Source organism: Myotis yumanensis, unplaced genomic scaffold (assembly GCF_028538775.1).
Source record: "Myotis yumanensis isolate MYYU_CA2020_CCGP unplaced genomic scaffold, mMyoYum1.0.hap1 SCAF_11, whole genome shotgun sequence".
NCBI lineage: Eukaryota > Metazoa > Chordata > Mammalia > Chiroptera > Vespertilionidae > Myotis > Myotis yumanensis.
The window spans coordinates 44,683,252-44,702,715 of record NW_027223762.1 but is presented as its reverse complement, the minus strand read 5'-3'; the positions used below and the strand labels follow the sequence as shown (position 1 = coordinate 44,702,715).

The window sequence follows — 19,464 nt, the reverse complement described above, 5'->3', positions numbered from 1 at the left end:
GAAAGGTTAACGCCAAGAGCACAATGCAAGTACCACTGGAATGTTCCATGGGGGTAGCTGACAAGAAGTGTCATGTGTAACACTGTTCTCCACAGAGATCCAAACCTCTACCCACACACCTCACCCCCCGCCCCGCTGCCTTGGAGACCAAGCTCCTGGGGTGCAGCCTGAGCTGGACCCAGAGGTGACTCCCGCCTCCAGCCGCTGGCCTGAGGGGGGCGCCTTCCGCTGCGCAGGCGCTTGCGGGGAGCCCAAGGGTGGGGTGATGAGTCTTGGCCTTCCCTCAGCAAGTGGGGACCCCAGCGCTTCTCCACTCCTCAGGGCAGGAGAAGGGCTAAGGAGACCCGAGGGAGGAAACGAGGGAAACAAGAAGCCACCTGGGCTTCAGCCGGCTCGCGCCCCAGGCGGTGTTAGCAGCTCGGGCTGGGGCAAGAGGGCGCCCAGAGGCCCAAACCCACTGGGTGCGGTCCGGCTCAGCCTGGCAGGTTCAGCCCTGGCAGGGGGTTCTGACCAGAGGACGGCAGACCCTTGTCTCCCGAGGGCTCTCCCCAGCCTGGGCACGGGGCCACCCATGTGTCAGCATGCTGAGGGCGGCCATGCCTGTGACCCAGGACTCTTTGAGGGGCCCACGGAAATGTTCTGACTTCTTGTAAAGTCAGGGGGGAAAATGAAAGAATCAAAGAAAATGTTTTGATTTTATTTCTTACGTCAGAAAAAAGGTGAAATTTTTAGGGCCTGCAAAAAAATCTATTCATTAATTTTTTTTTTTTAATGAGGTGAGAGTCCGGAGAGACAAAAGTGCTCAGGATCGCCCCTCCCGCATGGCTCAGTGGTTGAGTTTCTTTTTTTTTTTTTTCTTTTTTTAAATATATTTTATTTATTTCAGAGAGGAAGGGAGAGAGAGAAACATCAACGTTGAGAGAGAATCATTGATAAGCTGCCTCCTGCACACCCCCTACTGGGGATCAAGCCCACAACCCGGGCAGGAATCAAACCTGGGACCCTCCAGTCCACAGGCCAATGCTCTATCCACTGAGCCAAACCATAAACCAGGAGGTCACAGTTGGATTCCTGGTCATGGAACATGCCCCAGTTGTGGTTGCAGACTCCACCCCAGTGTGGGGCATGCAGGAGGTAATGTTTAATGATTCTCTCTCATCATTGCTGTTTCCCTCTCTCTCTTCCTCTCTGAAATCAATAAGGACATTTTTTTAAATAAATAAATTAAAAGTGCTCAAGATCCACGAAATTTTTAATTGAGCGTAGAGGGAGGGAGAACCATTGAATCAATAGTCACAAATAAATTGTCCTAAAGGCTATGAAAGCATTAATGAGGGGCCGTAACCTATTAAGACCTAAAGTCAGTTATCTAAAGGATGAGGGGATTAAGGAGGGGAATGCTCAGACAGTGGGAACCACAGTGAGAGGCCCACAATTTGTGCATGTGAATGGCGCCCCAGTGGCAGGGTAGGCTGGAAGAAGGGGGTTGGTCAGGGATGGCATGGCATGAGGATGGAGAGATGGAACGGAGATGCATACAGAATTTCGGAGCCAGAGTAAGGATTTTGGATTTTGTCCCAAGTATAATTGAAAACCATTGAAAGGTTTTTCGTAAGGGAGTAACTTGATGGCTTCTGGTGGTTCGAGGCCCAGTTCCAGGTTTAACCAGTTTGCAGGGACACCAGTAAGTGGGTTTTGTTGGCAAAAGTGGAGAATATAGTACAGGGTCAGATGTAGACAGATGCTGCTTAGTACTGTGCCCAAACACATCAAATACATTAATTGATCATGTTTGAGGATATAGAGAAGAGAACGGCCTCTTACCTCATTAAAGTCCAGTCTTGGAATTGCACACAGTGTGGGATCTAAAAATGACTGTGCAAGCTGCAATTGTCAAAGTGATCTTTTAAAAAAAATTTTTTTTTATTTGTTTGTTTGCTTGTTTAGTGAGAAACAGAGAGGCATAGAGAGAGAGAAACATCGATGAGAGAGAAACATTGATCAGCTGCCTCCCGCAAGAACCCTCTGGAGACTAAGCCCACACAGGTATTTGCCCTGACCAAGACTCAAACCGGTGACCTCTTGGTACATGGGTCGATGCTCAACCACTTGGCCGAACTGGCCAGCCAAAGTGATCTTAATAATCAATGGGAAAAATTACATTTATTCTAGGACTTCTCAAAATTGTTGTCAAATGTTAAAAGCTCTCTTATTGTCAGTTATAAGTATACATGGAAATGAAAAATAATAAAATTAGTATCTGTTTAGCACACTATCAATTAAAACATTAGAAACATTGAGAATTAAAGTGTTTTACTTCTTTGTAAAAATTATCAATGGGCCCTAACCAGTTCGGCTCAGAGGATAGAGCGTCAGCCTACTGAATCAAGGGTCCCAGGTTCGATTCTGGTCAAAGGCATGTGCCTTGGTTGCGGGCACATCCCCAGTAGGGAGTGTGCAAGAAGCAGCTGATCGATGTTTCTCTCTCATCGATGTTTCTAACTCTCTATCCCTCTCCCCTTCTCTCTGTAAAAAATCAATAAAATATATATATATTTAAGAATTATCAATGGTAGTTTGAATAGTGCTTGTGCTCCTCTTCTTCTCAAGACATAACTTAGGATAGAGCAAGCATCTTTTCTATGCCTTAGCAAATTGTTATACTCCTAAGTTTGAATCAGCTTACAGTATTTTATCCTTTATGCTTTAAATTTTGTAAAATATTTCCATGAGTCCCTCTAATATGAAGTTTTTTGCAGTGGTACTTTGTCTAGGACATCTTTTTGTCATAACCACTTTTTTGTTCACTTTCACTAAGTTCCTCTGGCTGTTTATATAGAGTCATCAAATGATGTCATTGTCAATATTCTCAGCTCTTTCTTCTACAACTCCATTTATATTTGACTCAACTCTCACTTTCTGTATTATATCACTTACCATTTCTGTATGTGTAAATATACCATAATATATCCTTTCTAGCATTGATTAGCATATGTCTTGTTTGCAGTGTGGGGTAATTGTGAACAAGACTCTTATGGATACTCTTTATGCTGCTATGATCTGATTTTGTTCATGTACCTTATGCATGTCATTATTCACCATATATGATTGTGAACAAAAATATCCAAAAGGATCTATGGATAAATTATTAAAATTAGTAAGAAAGTACAGCAAGATTGTTAAATTTAAAAAAATCAGTATTTAGGAATCAATTCTATTGCTATGCATTAGCAACAAACTAAAAACTAAATTTAAAAATATGTAATGTAATAAACATTAAAAAATAGCAAATCTCTAAGAATAAAATTTAATAAAATGTGAGACTTTTTGAAGAAAATGATAAAACTAAATTATTTTATATTTTCTATATACACAACCATAGCATCTGCAAACAATGAGTTTTATTTCTTTCATAATTCTTTTTATATGCCATTGTTTTCAATTTGCATATATTTTGTGTGTTTTTTTGTTTTTGTTTTTGTTTTTTTTTTTTGAAGGAACAAGGAGATTTTTTCAACAAACCTTTATTTAATAGCTACTGTGTGCAAAGCTGTGTGCTGAAGACTAGGGAAGATATTAGGTAAATAGTAGTCTCTGTTCTCAAGGAACTCACTTTAGGCGAGTGCAGGCAAAAGAGTTCAGCACATTTGAAGAAAGAGAGAATTTAATGTGGCATGAAGGGTCCAAGGACTAGAACTGGACAGGAAGAGAGCCTGGAAGAGGGGTTCTCTGCCTCAAATCTCTGTAGAACTCTCAAAAGACAGAAGGAGTTGGCTTGCTCTGTGCAGCCCTGAGGACAGAGCTAGGAGCAAACGCAGGGGGTCCGAGAGAATCAGATTTCAGTTAACGTTCTAACAGAGCTGTCCAACAGTGCAATGGGCTGCCTTGGAAGGCAACGAGTGGGTTCCCCAGGAGGGAAGCGAGCACGTCCCAGACAAACCTGGTGCAACAAATTGCTATGCATCGATATAATTTTGGGGGAAGAATTTCTCAAATCTCACTGCTTAAAGGCTATGAGATAATATGTGGACAACCATCTTCAACAGCAATTCTACAGAAGACACACAAATTTTCCTCAAGTGCTGCTGGGGTCCAATCCCAGCAGGTCTAGGGGTCCCCAAAGGTGTGGACGGAGTCGGCGAAGAAGGAATGACACGAAGACAGCCTTCAGTTGATCAGCAGCCTAGTCAGGACCTATAGCCAGGATCTCCAGCCAAAGTTCTGGTCGGAGCTCTGGTTAGGAACTGATGAGGTTCTGATCAATTTGCATATATTTTGTTTAAAATTTTTACATCTAAGTTCATGGATGAGATTATCCTATACTTTTTTTCTTATAGTATTCTGATTTTTATATCAAAAGTTATACTAACCTAGTAAAATTAATTGAGCAATGTTCCTTCTCCTATCCTCTGAAAGAAATTGAGATGGAAATTCTTAGTCTTTGAGAGTCTGATGGAACTCATCAGTGGAATTATCTTCCCTGTCATTTACTTTGTGGAAAGATATTTGGCTACCAATTAATTTTCTTCAATGGTTATAGAGTATTTGGGTTGTTAAATATTCTGTGTGATTTAGTAGTAGTTAGATATATTTTTCTAGGAAGTTGACCTATAAAGCTGACGGTCAAGTCATGAAGAGTCTTGAATGGATCTTGAAGGGGAAAATGTGGTCATATTTTCATTTTTAATAATTACTATGTACCAAAAAAAAATTCAATGTGTTAAAAGCATCGAACAGACCGTCCAACCTCAGAGGGAAGGGTGGTGGGGGGACGCCTAAGAGATCTACCAAAGGACTTGTATGCATGCAATGCATATAACCATAACCAATAGACACAGACAATAGTGGGGTGAGGGCATGTGCTGGGGTTTGGGAGCAGCCGGGGAGATGTCAGTGAGGGGAAAGGAGACATATGTAGTACTATAAACAATAAAGAATTTAAATTTAATTTAAAAAATAAATGTGTTGAGCACTGATAAATAAAGTTGACAAAACAGGTTCTCCCCCTTGGGAAATTCACAATATAGTGGGAGAGACAGTCATAGAAACAAATTACTATACAGCACAATAAATGCTAATAAAGAAAGTTTAGTGTGGGGGCGGGCTGGGATAGGTCAATAGGGGGGAAAGGAGACATGTAATACTTTCAACAATAAAGAATTTTTTTAAAAAAAAGAAAGTTTATGAGGGGATATGGCTTACTCTGAGACTGAAGTTTGACTTTTGTATAACTTTTTCATTAGTTCTACTCAGAATCTCTAAGTATTCTCAGCCTTACATTACAGGCAAATATCTAGATCCCTCAGGAGCTATTAAGATGAGATAGCCTTCCAAAACACTCATCATTTTAAGGTGTATAAATCAGTGGTTTTTACTATATTCACAAGTGTGGGCATCCATTACACTTTATAATTCCAGAATGTTCATCCTCTTAAAAGAAACACTTGGTCCATTAGCAGTCATTCTCCAATTCTCTCTTCCCTTAACCTCTCCCAACCATCAATTTACTCTCTGTCTCTATGGATTTGCCTGTTCTGGACATTGCACAGAAATGGAATTATACCTTTAAAAAAAAAAAAAGATGGGGTAGCCTGCCTAAAAAAGCTTGAATTAGTACTCAGTGACTTCTTTTTGGACTTCCTGTTTCAATAGAGCATATAATTCAGTTTTACAAAAACCAGTGATTTCTCTTTCTTCCTTATAGGTGTAGAGAATATCAAGGTGGTGGCTGCAGTTCCACCTTTGGTCTGACTGCCATGTATCATGGGCGAACTACTGGTAAAGGGCCCTCCACTCCCACGCAGATTTACCAGCAACCTCCGAGACTTCTCATTGTGCATATCTCTCTACCATCCTGGGCTGACATCTGCTCCAACCTCTGTGAGGCTATGCAGAACTTTTTCTCTCTAGCCTGCAGCTTGATGGGCCCCAGCCGCATGTCCCTTTTCAGCTTATACATGGTGCAAAATCAACACGAGTGCATCCTCCCATTTGTGGTGAGTATATCTATATTTGTTCATTTTGTCCTGAAAGTAAATATGAGGTTCCTGCTGCAGAAACCTCATATCACAGTTATTATTACTTACAGCAATAGTTGTGCCTGTTCCCATGCCCAATACCCTACAAGCAGCACAATGAAAGCTAGATGTCATCCTGCACATAAGGGAGTTTTATATGCAAAAGAGAAACCCCAAAATTATTAATATTGGAGTTTAAATAGTCCACATCTTTCCCCCCTCCACTCGTGGGAAAAACCTTGGCATTTACAGCCCTCTGGAATATAAGCAATGGACTTCTTTTACACCCCTGTGAAATGCAAACACAGGAAAATAAGTCTAAATTTTTTCAGATGTCTCTGGCTATTCAAGTAAATAGCCAAGACTTATCCTTTAACCCAGGTTTCAATGTTCTTTGCTCAGACAGCCCTAACTGTGCAGAAATATGAGAATATGTTCTTTACAGTTTCACACAGGACTCAAGTGAAAATCCTCAGGGTACCAGAAGACAAAGGTGGGCCAGGGGCTGTGCTTTTATAAAGCTCCCTCACACATACACAACTATCTCTCCTCCTGAAACAAATCCAAATCATCACTTTCTCCCCTATACAAAGTTCACAATCACAGGGATCAGAAAGACTTCAGAGATTCTAGTGCATCCCCTTTCTGAGACAGCTTGCTACTAGGACAGTGATGGTGAACCTATGACACGTGTGTCAGAGGTGACACGCGAACTCATTTTTTTGGTTGATTTTTCTTTGTTAAATGGCATTTAAATATATAAATAAATATCAAAAATATAAGTCTTTGGTTGCAAATATCAAAAAATTTCTATATGTGACATGGCACCAGAGTTAAGTTAGGGTTTTTCAAAATGCTGACTCGCCAAGCTCAAAAGGTTCGCCATCACTGGACTAGGACAATCAGAGAAGGCCTACTGGGGATCCAGGACTTTTATCCCTACTTGGTGGAAACAAGACCTCCTCCTCCTAGTGTCCATGGAATTGGTGTAGGAGCCTGGACTCCCCTACTCCTACCCAACATTAAAAAGTTATCTCTGCACCTAAGGTGGTGTCAGAGGAGGAAAAGTGGAGGCATGTGGGGAGCAGCAATGAGGCACCTTTTTACTTCCAAGACAGGGTGGTATTAATGAAGGACTAGTGGAAAGGCAGGACTTTCATGCCCACCTGACAGTAAAGAAGCTTCCCCATCCTCTGAGTGTCAGTGGGGGCCATGTAAAGAGACTGAACTTCTACCCCCACCCAGGAGTAACAAGGTACCTTCCCTTCTGGGTTGTAATCAGAGAGGCCAAATGGAATCACATCCCACCTGGCAATAATTATCTAGAAAGCTCACTTTCCCCCTTGGCAGAGTATCAGAGGAGGCCTGCTAAAGGAGAAGATCTAAGTAAGATCCAGGGTCTTATAATACCCCAAATGTCCAGAATATAATAAAAAAAGATCACTCATCATATCAAGAACCAGGAAAATCTCAACTTGAATGAGAAGACTACAATACTGAAATGACACAGATGTTGAAATTATCTAAAAAAGTTTTTAAAGCAGCTAACGTAAAAAATGCTTTAACAAGCAGTTATGAACATGCTTGAAACAAATGGATAAATAGTGCATCTCATCAAAGTAAGAGAAGTACAGAGAAGAACCAAATAGAAATTTTAGAACCAAAAAATTCAATAACCAAAATCTGAAAAAACAAAATCTTCAAAGGATGGGCTCAACTAGAATGGAGAAGTCAGAGGAGAGAATCAATGAACTTGAAAATAGAATCAGCCCTGGCCGGTTTGGCTCAGTGGATGGGGCGTCAACCTGCAGACTGAAGAGTCCCAGGTTCAATTCCGGTCAAGGGCATGTACCTTGGTTGTGGGCACATCCCCAGTGGGGAGTGTGCAGGAGGCAGCTGATCGATGTTTCTCTCTCATTGATGTTTCTAACTCTCTGTCCCTCTCCCTTCCTCTCTGTAAAAAATCAATAAAATATATATAGAAAAAAAAAAAGAAAATAGAATCAAAGTTACCCAATCTGAATGCTAGCTTCGGCAGCACATATACTAAAATTGGAACGATACAGAGAAGGTTAGCACGGCCCCTGTGCAAAGATGACATGCAAATTTGTGAAGTGTTCTATATTTTTTTTAAAAAAAAGAAAGAAAAAAAAAGAATTACCCAATCTGAGCAACAAAGAGAAAATAGATTTTTTTTTATTGTCTAAAGTTTTACATATGTCTCCTTTTTCCCCAATTGACCCCCCCCCCCCCGCCCCCAGCCATTCCCACCCCGGGCAAGCCCCCACCGCCCCAGGAAAATAGTTTTTTAAAAATGAACAAAGCCACAGGGATCTGTGATATAGATCTAACATTCACATCATCCAAGAGAAAAAGGGAAGAAGGGTAGGGCTGAAAAAATTATTCAAAGAAATAATTATTGGAAATTTCCCAAATTTGACAAAGACTGGTAAGTTCCAAACAGATAAATACAAATAAATCTGTTCTAAAACACATCATAATCAAACTTCTAAAGACTAAAGGCAAACTCTTGAAAGCAGAGTACTGACACCTTACCTATAGGGTAGTGGGGGAGAGACAAGTAACAATAGACTTATTTTCATCAGAAATCATGGAGGCCAAAGGAAGTATAGCATTTTTCAATGTGAAAGAAAAGAACCATTAACCTAGAACTCTGTATCCAATGAAAATATCTTTAAGGAATGAATCAGAAATAGAGATATTCTTAGATTGAGGAAATATACCTGATTTTTTTATATCGCTCTATCCTATTATCTTGCTGTTCATTTGTTAGTTCTGTGAAGGCTTTTTTTTTTTTTTTTTTTTTTGGTAGACTCTTTGGGATTTTCTATATAGACCATCATGTCCTCAACAAATAGGGGCAGTTATTTCTCCCCTTCCAATCTGTATGCCTTTTTTTTTTTTAAATATATTCCATTGACCTTTCACAGAGAGGAAGGGAGAGGGATACAGAGCTAGAAACATCGATGAGAGAGAAACATCAATCAGCTGCCTCCTGCACACTCCCCACTGGGGATGTGCCTACAACCCAGGTACATGCCCTTGACCGGAATTGAACCTGGGACCCTTCAATTCGCAGGCCAATGCTCTATCCACTGAGCCAAACCAGTTAGGGCCAATCTGTATGCCTTTTATTTCATTTTCTTATCAACACTTACGTGCTACCTAAGACTTCTAGTATTATCCTATATAATAAAAGGGTAATATGCAAATAGACTGAAGGGTGGAACGACCGGTCATTATGATGCGCACTGACCACCAGGGTTAAGACACTCAATGCAGTAGCTGCCCCCTGGTGGTCAGTGCACTCCCACAGGGGGAGTGCTGCTCAGCCACAAGCCGGGCTGATGGCTGGTGAGCGCAGCGGCAGTGGCAGGAGCCTCTCCTGCCTCCACAGCAGCTCTAAGGATGTCTGACTGATGGCTTAGGTGGGGAGCAGGCCTAAGCCATCAGTCAGACATCCCCTGAGGGCTCCCGGACTGCTAAAGGGCGCAGACCAGGCTGAGGGGACCCCCCCCCCCCCCCGTGCACAAATGTCGTGTACCAGGCCTCTAGTGTTAAGTAAGAGTGGCGAGCACAGACATCTTTGCCTCATTCCCAATCTTAAAGGTAAAATATTATCTTTTTACCCTTCATTAATATGATGTTAGTTGAACTTTATCAAATGCTTATTCTGCTTCAGTTGATATAATCATATGATTTTTCTCCAGCCTTTTAATATGATGAGTTACTTTAATAATTTTCAAGTTTTGAAACAGTCTTGCATCCCTAAAATAAACCTTACTTTATTATAGTACTAGAGGCCCGGTGCACAAATTCATGCACAGGTGGGGGCCCTTGGCCTGGCTGGCGATTGAGGCCTATCGGGCAGGGCCAGCTGGCCGGGGGGAGGGACTGCGGGCGGGGGAGGGACCATGGGAGGTTGGCTGTGGGAGCGCACTGACCACCAGGGGGCAGCTCCTGTGTTGAGCGTCTGCCCCCTGGTGGTCAGTGCGTGTCATAGCGACTGGTCAACCAATCATTCTGGTTGTTCCAGTCAGTCGGTTGTAACAGTCACTTAGGCTTTTATATATATACTAGAGGCCCAGTGCACAAAAATCTGTGCACTTGGGGGGGAGGGGGGGTCCCTCAGCCTGGCCTGTGCCCTCTCACAGTCTGGGACCCCTCGGGGGTGACCACTTGCTGGCTTAGGCCTGCTCCTCGGGGGATTGGGCCTAAGATGGCAATCAGACATCCCTCTGGCAGCCCGGCAGCTCTCGGAGAATGTCCACTTGCCAGCGGGGAGCAGGCCTAAACTGCAGTAGGACATCCTTAGCACTGCTGAGGAGGCAGGAGAGGCTCCCACCACCACTGCTGTACTGGCAGCCATCAGCCTGGCTTGTGGCTAAGCAGAGCTCCTCCCATATGAGAGCGCCCTGACCACCAGAGGGCAGCTCCTGCATTGAGCGTCTGCCCCCTGGTGGTCAGTGTGTGTCATAGTGACCAGTCATTCCCAGTCCTTCTGCTGTTAGGGTCAGTTTGCATATTACCCTTTTACTATATAGGATAGAGGCCTGGTGCACAGGTGGGGGCCGGCTGGTTTGCCCTGAAGGGTGTCCCGGATCAGGGTGGGGGGCCGCTTGGGTGCCTGGCCAGCCTGGATGAGGGGATGATGGCTGTTTGCAGCTGGTCACACTCCCTTCAGGGTGGGGGTCCCCACTGGGGTGCCTGGCCAGTCTGGGTGAGGGGCTGAGGGCCGTTTTAAGGCTGGCGGGTGACTGAAGCTCCCAACCTCTCCTTTTTTACTTTTTTTTTTTTTTATTCTGGGATTTATTTACCTTCTATGGCTATCACTGGAACTGAGAGCCAGCTTTAGCTCTGAGGCTCGGCTCTAGCTCTGAGACCTCGGCTGCTGAAAACAGGTATCTGCTTTTGTTTGGCTTCTATAATTGAAACACTGTTTCAGCTCCAGCTCTGAGGCCCGGCTGGCATAAAGCAGGTTTCTGGGGTTTGTTTAGCTTCTATAATTGCAACATTGTTTCTTAGACTGCAGCTCAGAGGCCAGCAGTGGCAGGCGGGGAACCTTGGCTTCCTCCATCACTGGAGCAAGCAAGCCTCCTGTTCACTTCAGCTGCCTGGCTGCCGGCCACCATCTTGGTTGGCAGTTAATTTGCATATCGCCCTGATTAGCCAATGGGAAGGGTAGCGAAGTTACGGTTAATTACCATGTTTCTCTATTATTAGATAGGACTAGAGGCCTATTTCACGAAAAGATTCGTGCAATAGGCCTTCCCTTCCCCTGGCTTCTGGCACCAGATTTTCTCCGGCACCCGGCACCCAGGCCTTCGCTCTGGCCGGAGCCGCCTTCAGCGCCTTCACTGCTCCACTTTGCACCTACATATGCAAATTAACCGCCATCTTTGTTGGCAGTTAATTTGCATATCGCGCTGACTAGCCAATGGGAGGCGTAGCGAAGGTACGGTCAATTACCATGATTGTCTATTATTAGATAGGACTAGAGGCCCGATGCACAAAAATTTGTGCACTCGGGGGGGTCCCTCAGCCCGGCCTGTGCCCTATCGCAGTCTGGGACCCCTCGGGGGATGACCACCTGCTGGCTTAGGCCCACTCCCCAGGGGATTGGGCCTAAGCTGGCAATCAGACATCTCTCTGGCATCCTGGGAGCCCTCAGGGGATATCCACTTGCCAGCGGGGAGCAGGCCTAAGCTGCAGTCTGACATCCTAGTGCTGCTAAGGAGGCGGGAGAGGCTCCCACCACCACCGCTGTACTGGCAGCCATCAACCTGGCTTGTGGCTGAGCAGAGCTCCCCCTGTGGGAGCACACTGACCACCAGGGGTCAGCTCCTGCATTGAGCGTCTAGTGACCAGTCATTCCCAGTCGTTCTGCTGTTAGGGTCAGTTTACATATTACCCTTTTATTATATAGGATAGAGGCCTGGTGCATGGTGGAGGCCGGCTGGTTTGCCCTGAAGGGTGTCCCGGATCAGGGTGGGGGTCCTGCTGGGGTCCCTGGCCAGCCTGGGTGAGGGGCTGATGGGTATTTGCAGCTGGTCACACTCCCTTCAGGGTGGGGGTCCCCATTGGGGTGCCTGGCCAGCCTGGGTGAGGGGCTGATGGCTGTTTGCAGGCTTGTCAAGCACCCCCCCAGTGGGGACCCTCACCCCATGGAGGTTTGGCCAGCCTGGGTGAGGGGCTGATGGCTGTTTGAAGCTGGCCACACCTCCTTTAGGGTTGGGGGTCCCCACTGGGGTGCCTGGCCAGTCTGGGTGAGGGGCTGAGGGCCGTTTTCAGGCTGGCCAAGCCCACCGGCGACAGAAGCTCCCAGTCTCTCCTTATTTTCTTTTTTTTTTAATTCTGGGATTTATTTACCTTCTATAATTGAAACTATGTAGCCTTGAGAGGAGCTCAGAGCCAACCAGGGCGGGCAGGAGGGAAGCCTCCTGCTTGCTCCAGCTCCGTGGCCACAGCTGACTGAAAGCAGGTATCTGGGGTTTATTTACCTTCTATAATTGAAACTTTGTAGCCTTGAGTGGAGCTCAGAGCCAGCCAGGGCTGGTGGGAAGCTTGGCTTCCTCTATCACTGGAGCAACCAAGCCTCCTGCTTGCTCCAGCTCCGTGGCCACAGCCGGCTGAAAGCAGGTATCTGGGGTTTATTTACCTTCTATAATTGAAACTTTGTTGCTTTGAGTGGAGCTCAGAGCTGCCACGGCAAGCAGGAAGCTTGGCTTCCTCCATCATTGGGGCAACCAAGCTTCCTGCTCGCTCCAGCTCCATGGCTGCTGGCCACCATCTTGGTTGGGTTAATTTGCATATAGTCGCTCTGATTGGCTGGTGGGCATGGCTTAAGGAGTAGCAAAGGTATGGTCAATTTGCATGTTTGTCTTTTATTAGTGTAGACTAGAGACCCAATGCACAATTGAAATCTCGCAAGGAGGCACCCGCCTCCCACCGTAGGAGGAGGCACCTTGTGGGCCGCTGTGGAAGTCAGGCCTGACCCACACCACAGGCGGCCGGGACCTGCGCCTGACTTCTGCCCCAGGCCCCCCCTGCCCCCCTGCCTGTGTCTGCTCCAGGCCACCAGAGCTGCTCCTCCGGTTTGGGCAGGCCCCCCTGTGTCTGTCTCTGTCTCTGCTCCAGGCCTCACCTGCGCGTGCAGCCGTCTCCTGTCTGGTCGTGACCCGTTACGGCGTCCCGGCCTAATTCACATACTATCTCTTTTTTTTTTTTCTTTAAAATATATTTTATTGATATTTTACAGAGAGGAAGGGAGAGGGATAGAGAGTTAGAAACATCAATGAGAGAGAACATCGATCAGCTGCCTCCTGCACACCCACTACTGGGGATGTGCCTGCAACCAAGGTACATGCGGTCGACTGGAATCAAATCCGGGACCCTTCAGTCCGCAGGCCGACGCTCTATCCACTGAGCCAAACCTGTCAGGGCCTACCTCTTTTTTTAGATAGATAGATAGATAGATAGATAATAATTCTTTATGAATTATATTTGTTAATATTATTTTAATATTCTTTTTTAAAATCTATATTTATGAGGAATATTGGTCTTTAGTTTTCTTTCTTTATACTCTCTTTGTTTTTGGTATTAGGGTAATAACCGGCTCATAAAATGAGTTGGTAAAAGTTTCTTTTCCTTACATTTTCTGGAAAAGATTGTATAGAATTGATATTAATTTTTCTTTAAACATTTGGTACAATTCTCCAGTAAAACCATCCAGGCCTAGAAATTACTTTTTCAGGAGTTTTAAATTTCTTTTATAGTGATAGGGCTATTAAAATTATTTATTTCATATTAGATGTGGTACTTTGTGCTTTTAAAGAAATTAGTCCACTTCTAGGTATTCATATTTATATATGCAAACTTGTTTATAGTATTCTCTTATTATCCTTCATATGTCTACTAGGTCTGTAAGAACAATCCTGGTTTCATTCCTGATATTGATGTTATATCTTCTCTATTTTCCTTTGTCTATCTTGCTAGAGGTTTGTCAATTTTATTGATCATTTCAAAGAATTAGCTTTTTGTTTCATCAATTTTCTGTTTTCAATTTCATTGACTTATACTCTTTATTATTTTCTACTTCCTGCTTGTTTTGGGTTTACTTTGCTATTCCTTTTCTAGTTTCTTGAAGTAGAGAGATTATATTACTAGTTTGAAACTTTTTCTATTCTAACTTAGTGTTATAAAATATCCTCTTATCATATAGCTACAGTAATCAAGATTGTGTTGTATTGGTGGAAGAACAGATACATAGATCAAAGGAACAAAACAGAGAACACAAAAATAGATCCAGTGAAATATATACAACTCATTTTTTATGAAGATGTAAAAGCAGTTCAATGTACAAAGAATAGCCTTTTCAACAAATGGTGTTGTAGCAATGGGACACCCATGAAAAAAAAATAAACCTGAACCTAAACCTCTTATTTAATTTTAAAATTAGCTCAGCCCTAACCAGTTTGACTCAGTGGATAGAGCGTCAGCCTGCGGTCTCAACCGTCCCAGTTCGATTCCGGTCAAGGGCATGTACCTTGGTTGCGGGCACATCCCCAGTAAGGAGTGTGCAGGAGGCAGCTGATATTTCTCTCCAATCAATGTTTCTAACTCTCTATCCCTCTCCCTTCCTCTCTGTAAAAAATCAATAAAATATATTTTAAAAAATAAAAATAAAATTAGCTCAAAATAGGTTATACTAATAGATTTAAATGTAAAACTAAAACTTTTAGAAGAAAATATAGGAGGAAATCTTCAGGACCTAGAGCTTGGTGAAGATTCCTAGATATGACACCAAAAGCACAATCCATAAAAGAAAAACTTGACAAATTGGACTTCATCAAAATTAAAAATATTTGCTCTGCAAATAACCCTGTCAAGAGGATAAAAAGACAAACTCCAGACTGGAAGAAAATATTTCCAAATCACGAGTTTGACAAAGCACTCATATATATCTAGAACATACAAAGAAGTCTCAACACAACATTAAAAAGAAATCTAATTCCAAAGTGGGCCAAACACATGAAGAGAAATTTCAATGAAGAGGCTATATAGGTGGCAAATGAGCACATGAAAAGATATTCAACATCACTAGCCATTAGGCAAGTGCAAATTAAGACCATGATGAGAAAATACTACACACCTATTAGAACAGCTAAAATAAAAAATAGTAACACTGCTAAATGCTATCAAGGATGCAGAGAACCTGGATCTCCCATTCATTGCTGCTGGGAATATAAACTGACACAGCTATTCTGGAAAATAGTTTGTAATATTCTTAAAAATCTAACCATACACTTACTTTATAACACCGCAACTGCACTTTGGGACATTTATCCCAGAAAAATTAAAATTTACATCTACACAAAAACACATATTTAAATATTAACAATAGCTTTATTTGTAATAGCCAGAAACTTGAAACAACCTAAGAGTCCCTTAATAGATTAATGATTAAACAAACTAATATATCCATACCATAGAATACTACTCAGCAATAAAAAGAAATGAACACATACAATTTGGATGGATCTCGAGATCATTATGCTAAGTGGGGGGGAAAAAAGCCAATCTCATATGGTCACACACATCAATTCTATTTATGTAACTCTCCCAAAATGACAAAATTATAAAGAATAAGAACAGGTTAATGATTACCAAGGATTATAAATGGGAGGGGCTGGAGGTGTTACCGGGAAACCCCCACGTTGGGCTCAGCTGCCTGTCGCTGTGTCCCATAACAATTCAGGGTTGAATCGTATTGGGCGTTTATTGAGAAGGCTAGCCAACCAAGAAGACAGGCATTTACAAGCATCAAATTCAGCCTTCCAGCCAAGGTGCAGGGAACAGGATTATAAAGGGGAAGGGGCCAGGGACCTGGGGATCCACAGACATCAGCTATTGTAATTAGTCATCAGGTGATGAAATGATGTTGATGAGATAATGTTTTGACTCCTGGTGGGTCGTCCTGACCATGTTTATCGGTTCTGCTTGCTGGATTCACAGCTGAGTCACCTCAATTGCTTTGCACAGGCCTTGAAAAGAAAAACCTAACCCCCTATTTACATATGAGAAACTTAACCCCCTATTCACATAAGTATATGTGTTCTAAGATTTAAAATAATGGTCTTTTTATGTTCTTAAATAATATGATTACTTTTCAGATTAATTCAGGTGCTCTATTAGATTATAAGTCCCCCCTATCAGAGGTGACTATAAAAGCATAGCACAAGGGAGAGTTTTGTGGTAAGGGAATAATTCTGTATCTTGACTGAGGTGGTGATTACACGAATCTACAGATGTGATAATATGATATAGAACCCTATGCACACATTGTTCTAAGGTCAATTTCTTTGTTTTAAAATTGTGCTCTAGTTATGTAAGATGTAACCACTGGAAGAAACTGGGTGAAGGTTACACAAGTTCCCTATGTACAATTTTTTTAGTTTTGTGTAAATCTATAGTTATTTCAAAATAAAAAGTTAAAGAAAAACAGAGTTAACATTACACACTCACTGGAATGGCTGCAATTAAAAAGACAGGCAATACTAATAGGCAATACCAAGTGTTGGTGAGAATGCAGGGAAACTTTAACCCTCATTCATTGCTGATGGGAAGGTTAAATGATACAACCACTTTGGAAAATAGTTTGTCAATTTCTTAAAAAGTTAAATATATACCTTCTACATAACCCAACAATTCCACCCCAGGAATCTATCCGGCAGAAATGAAAACATGCATTCACACAAATAAATATACATGAATATTTATGGCAGCATTATTCATAATATCCTCAAACTGAAAACAGAATGTCTGTTAACTGGTAAACGGGTGAGTAAATTGTATAACTCTTACTGTATATAATCCACTGATTATATACCTAGGAGTATACTGAGGACAGAGTGAAAGTGACACTGACATTTATGGCCATGTGGCAGATATGTTCTTCTATTGTGCCATTTTCCTTGTGCATGTCTGTCCCATGAACATATTTGCCTGTAATATCTATCTTCACTCAGGCCATAGGGGTAGAGAAAAGTCGAGAGTAACCTGGAAGGACAAAATGGAAGGTATCCAGCATAAGAGGCTTTTTGAGAAATGAGCTCATGTTCCAAACAAAGGTAAAAGGATTTTTCCCCCCTCCTCAATTTTCTAAGTTATATGCATCTGGCACTACTCAGCACATCTGGCCCTGGATGAATCCCTTGATCCCTTAGTTACTCTATTAGGAGAGGCAGGCTGTTGTTCTGTATCTCAGGAAAAATTACAAGCCACTTTTTTCCCTAAAAAAAACAGTAAATTCAAACCTGGTTAAAAGCTCAAGAAAATCACTGAACAGTGCCATTACCTTATGTATAGAACAACTGAATCTTTGGTTAAGGAAGAATGTTACTTTAAACCCATTGCCTCTGACCTATATAAGCATCTGACGTTTTCTATCTGCAGAGTTAGCTCAAAATATAAAAGGAGAACGATATCAACTAGGAGTCCTGCCCAAACTGAAAACCTCAATATAACTCCTCACATTTAATTTATGAGTATAATCAAATAATCCTGAACTTTTTATAAGGAATCATGACACAGGGATCATAATTAAAATATTAGAATTCCTTTTATATCCATTGTGACATTAATATAAATAAATCTGACCAAAGTGATTAATCTTTTCTCAAAGCAGTTTCAGAAGAATTCCCTTACTGTGAAGATCTTACCAATTCTTTATTTTTTTATTTTTTAAAATTACAATTTACATTCAATATTATTTTGTATTAGTTTTAGTTAGGTATACAGCATAGTGGTTAGATAAGCATATACTTTACAAAGTGTTCCTCCGATATTTCCAGGACCTACCTGGCACCATACATAGTTATCGTGTATGACCTACAATGAGATTTTTGGACTAATTTGGCTATCCTTCCCATCTACTCCCACCCCACACCTGCTATTGAGACTTAGAATTTCTTCAAATAGTGTCACAAATTTTCATTCCACATTTATTCAAAATGCATATATCCTTAGGAGATGTAACATCGACCTAGAATCAGATTATATTAGAACACTTCCTGATAGCAAGGTTTTATAAAGGAGGGTGAGGAGAACAAGTTTATCTCTTGACTCCTTAAGCTGACTGCAGACAAAACCAAACATCTCTTACTTACTGAAGTAATCCTGAGGAGCAGATTAGGTAGGACCTTACCAGTTATGAAATGATCAACCACATCAAAATCCTCATTTCTGGGAAAACACCACTTTTGAATAAAGAAGCTACCACTGCTTAGACTGACTGAGAAATAAAGATAATGTTTAAGAGTAGCCCTGCTAAGCCTCCAATTTGCAGGCCACCCCAAAGTAAAACTAGTAAAACTAAGTAGTAACAACTGGACCTTCCTTTCCTCTTTCTGGTAACTCCATATAATCAAAGCCCTTTGGCTGCAAATTTTCGTTCTTCTGATATAGGGAAGATTTGAGTGTAGTGCCTAGAATGAACATAGCTGATCAAATAAACAGAAGGGACTCCTGAGGAGGAATAAATGATAATGAAGTTAGACTCCCAATTAATCTGAAAGCTGGGTCACTGAAGATTTGTATCTTTGATTCATTTTTCTCTTCAGCAAGTGAAAGGGAACTTTGCCAGGCTGCAGACCTGCATCTCAGAGATCCGCACACTACAGAGAGAAGGTTGTTTCAGACCACAAGGCACTTCTTTGCAGCTGGCAGTAGAAGATGGGCTCCAGCAGTTCAAACAGTACAGCAGACATGTGACCACAGGCTCAGCTCTGACCTACACTTCCCTGGAGGTAGGAGATGCTGGCCTCAGGAGTCTAAGCCATCTTCCCATTTCACATAAATGCTTCCTTATTTATCATTCTTATATTGTTCTATGTTTCATACACATTGAATGTTATTTTCAAGACTAGGTTTTCAGCTTCCTGCAGGCAGGAGATATGGTCCCTTTGTCCTGTAACCTGTGCAATTCTTACTACACAGCTAGGTATAGAGAGGAGCTCTAAAAATGGGGACTACAGTGAATTACAAGGGAAAACTGAAATCAGATAAAATCTGAATATGCCATCTACCTTTGGATTTTTGGAACTTGTAAAGCAATCGTTAAACTGCCTAGATGGCTGACTATATTTATACATTCTGGGTACTCTTAAGAATTTAATCAAATCTTAGCACCAAAATGAGTAACTTTCCTTGGGATTAGCAAATGTGGAAGTGTAAATATTTCTAAAATTCTGTTGCCAGACTGAGACAATCTTAAAAATATAATTAAGAGCCCTAACCGGTTTGGCTCAGTGGATAGAGTGTCAGCCTTCGGACTGAAGGGTCCCAGGTTCTATTCCGGTCAAGGGCATGTACCTTGATTGCGGGCATATCCCCAGTAGTGGGTGTGCAGGAGGCAGCTGATCGATGT

The 19,464-nt window shown here is 42.3% G+C and overlaps 1 protein-coding gene and 1 non-coding gene across 3 annotated transcripts in view; both read left to right on the top strand.

Annotated features, from left to right (window-relative positions):
* Window positions 1-5,756: 5,756 nt before the first annotated feature.
* M1AP (meiosis 1 associated protein) overlaps window positions 5,757-19,464 on the top strand; it is a 60,844-nt gene continuing 47,136 nt past the window's right edge. For both annotated transcript variants that reach the window (XM_070429553.1, XM_070429554.1), the window contains exons 1-2: window positions 5,757-5,996; window positions 18,659-18,844. In XM_070429553.1, the coding sequence (XP_070285654.1) occupies window positions 5,757-5,996; window positions 18,659-18,844 (426 nt within the window). The remainder of the gene's footprint in view (window positions 5,997-18,658; window positions 18,845-19,464) is intronic.
* LOC139020305 (U6 spliceosomal RNA) lies at window positions 8,040-8,146 on the top strand. The gene has a single exon (XR_011473296.1). It is a non-coding gene; the product is annotated as a U6 spliceosomal RNA (small nuclear RNA).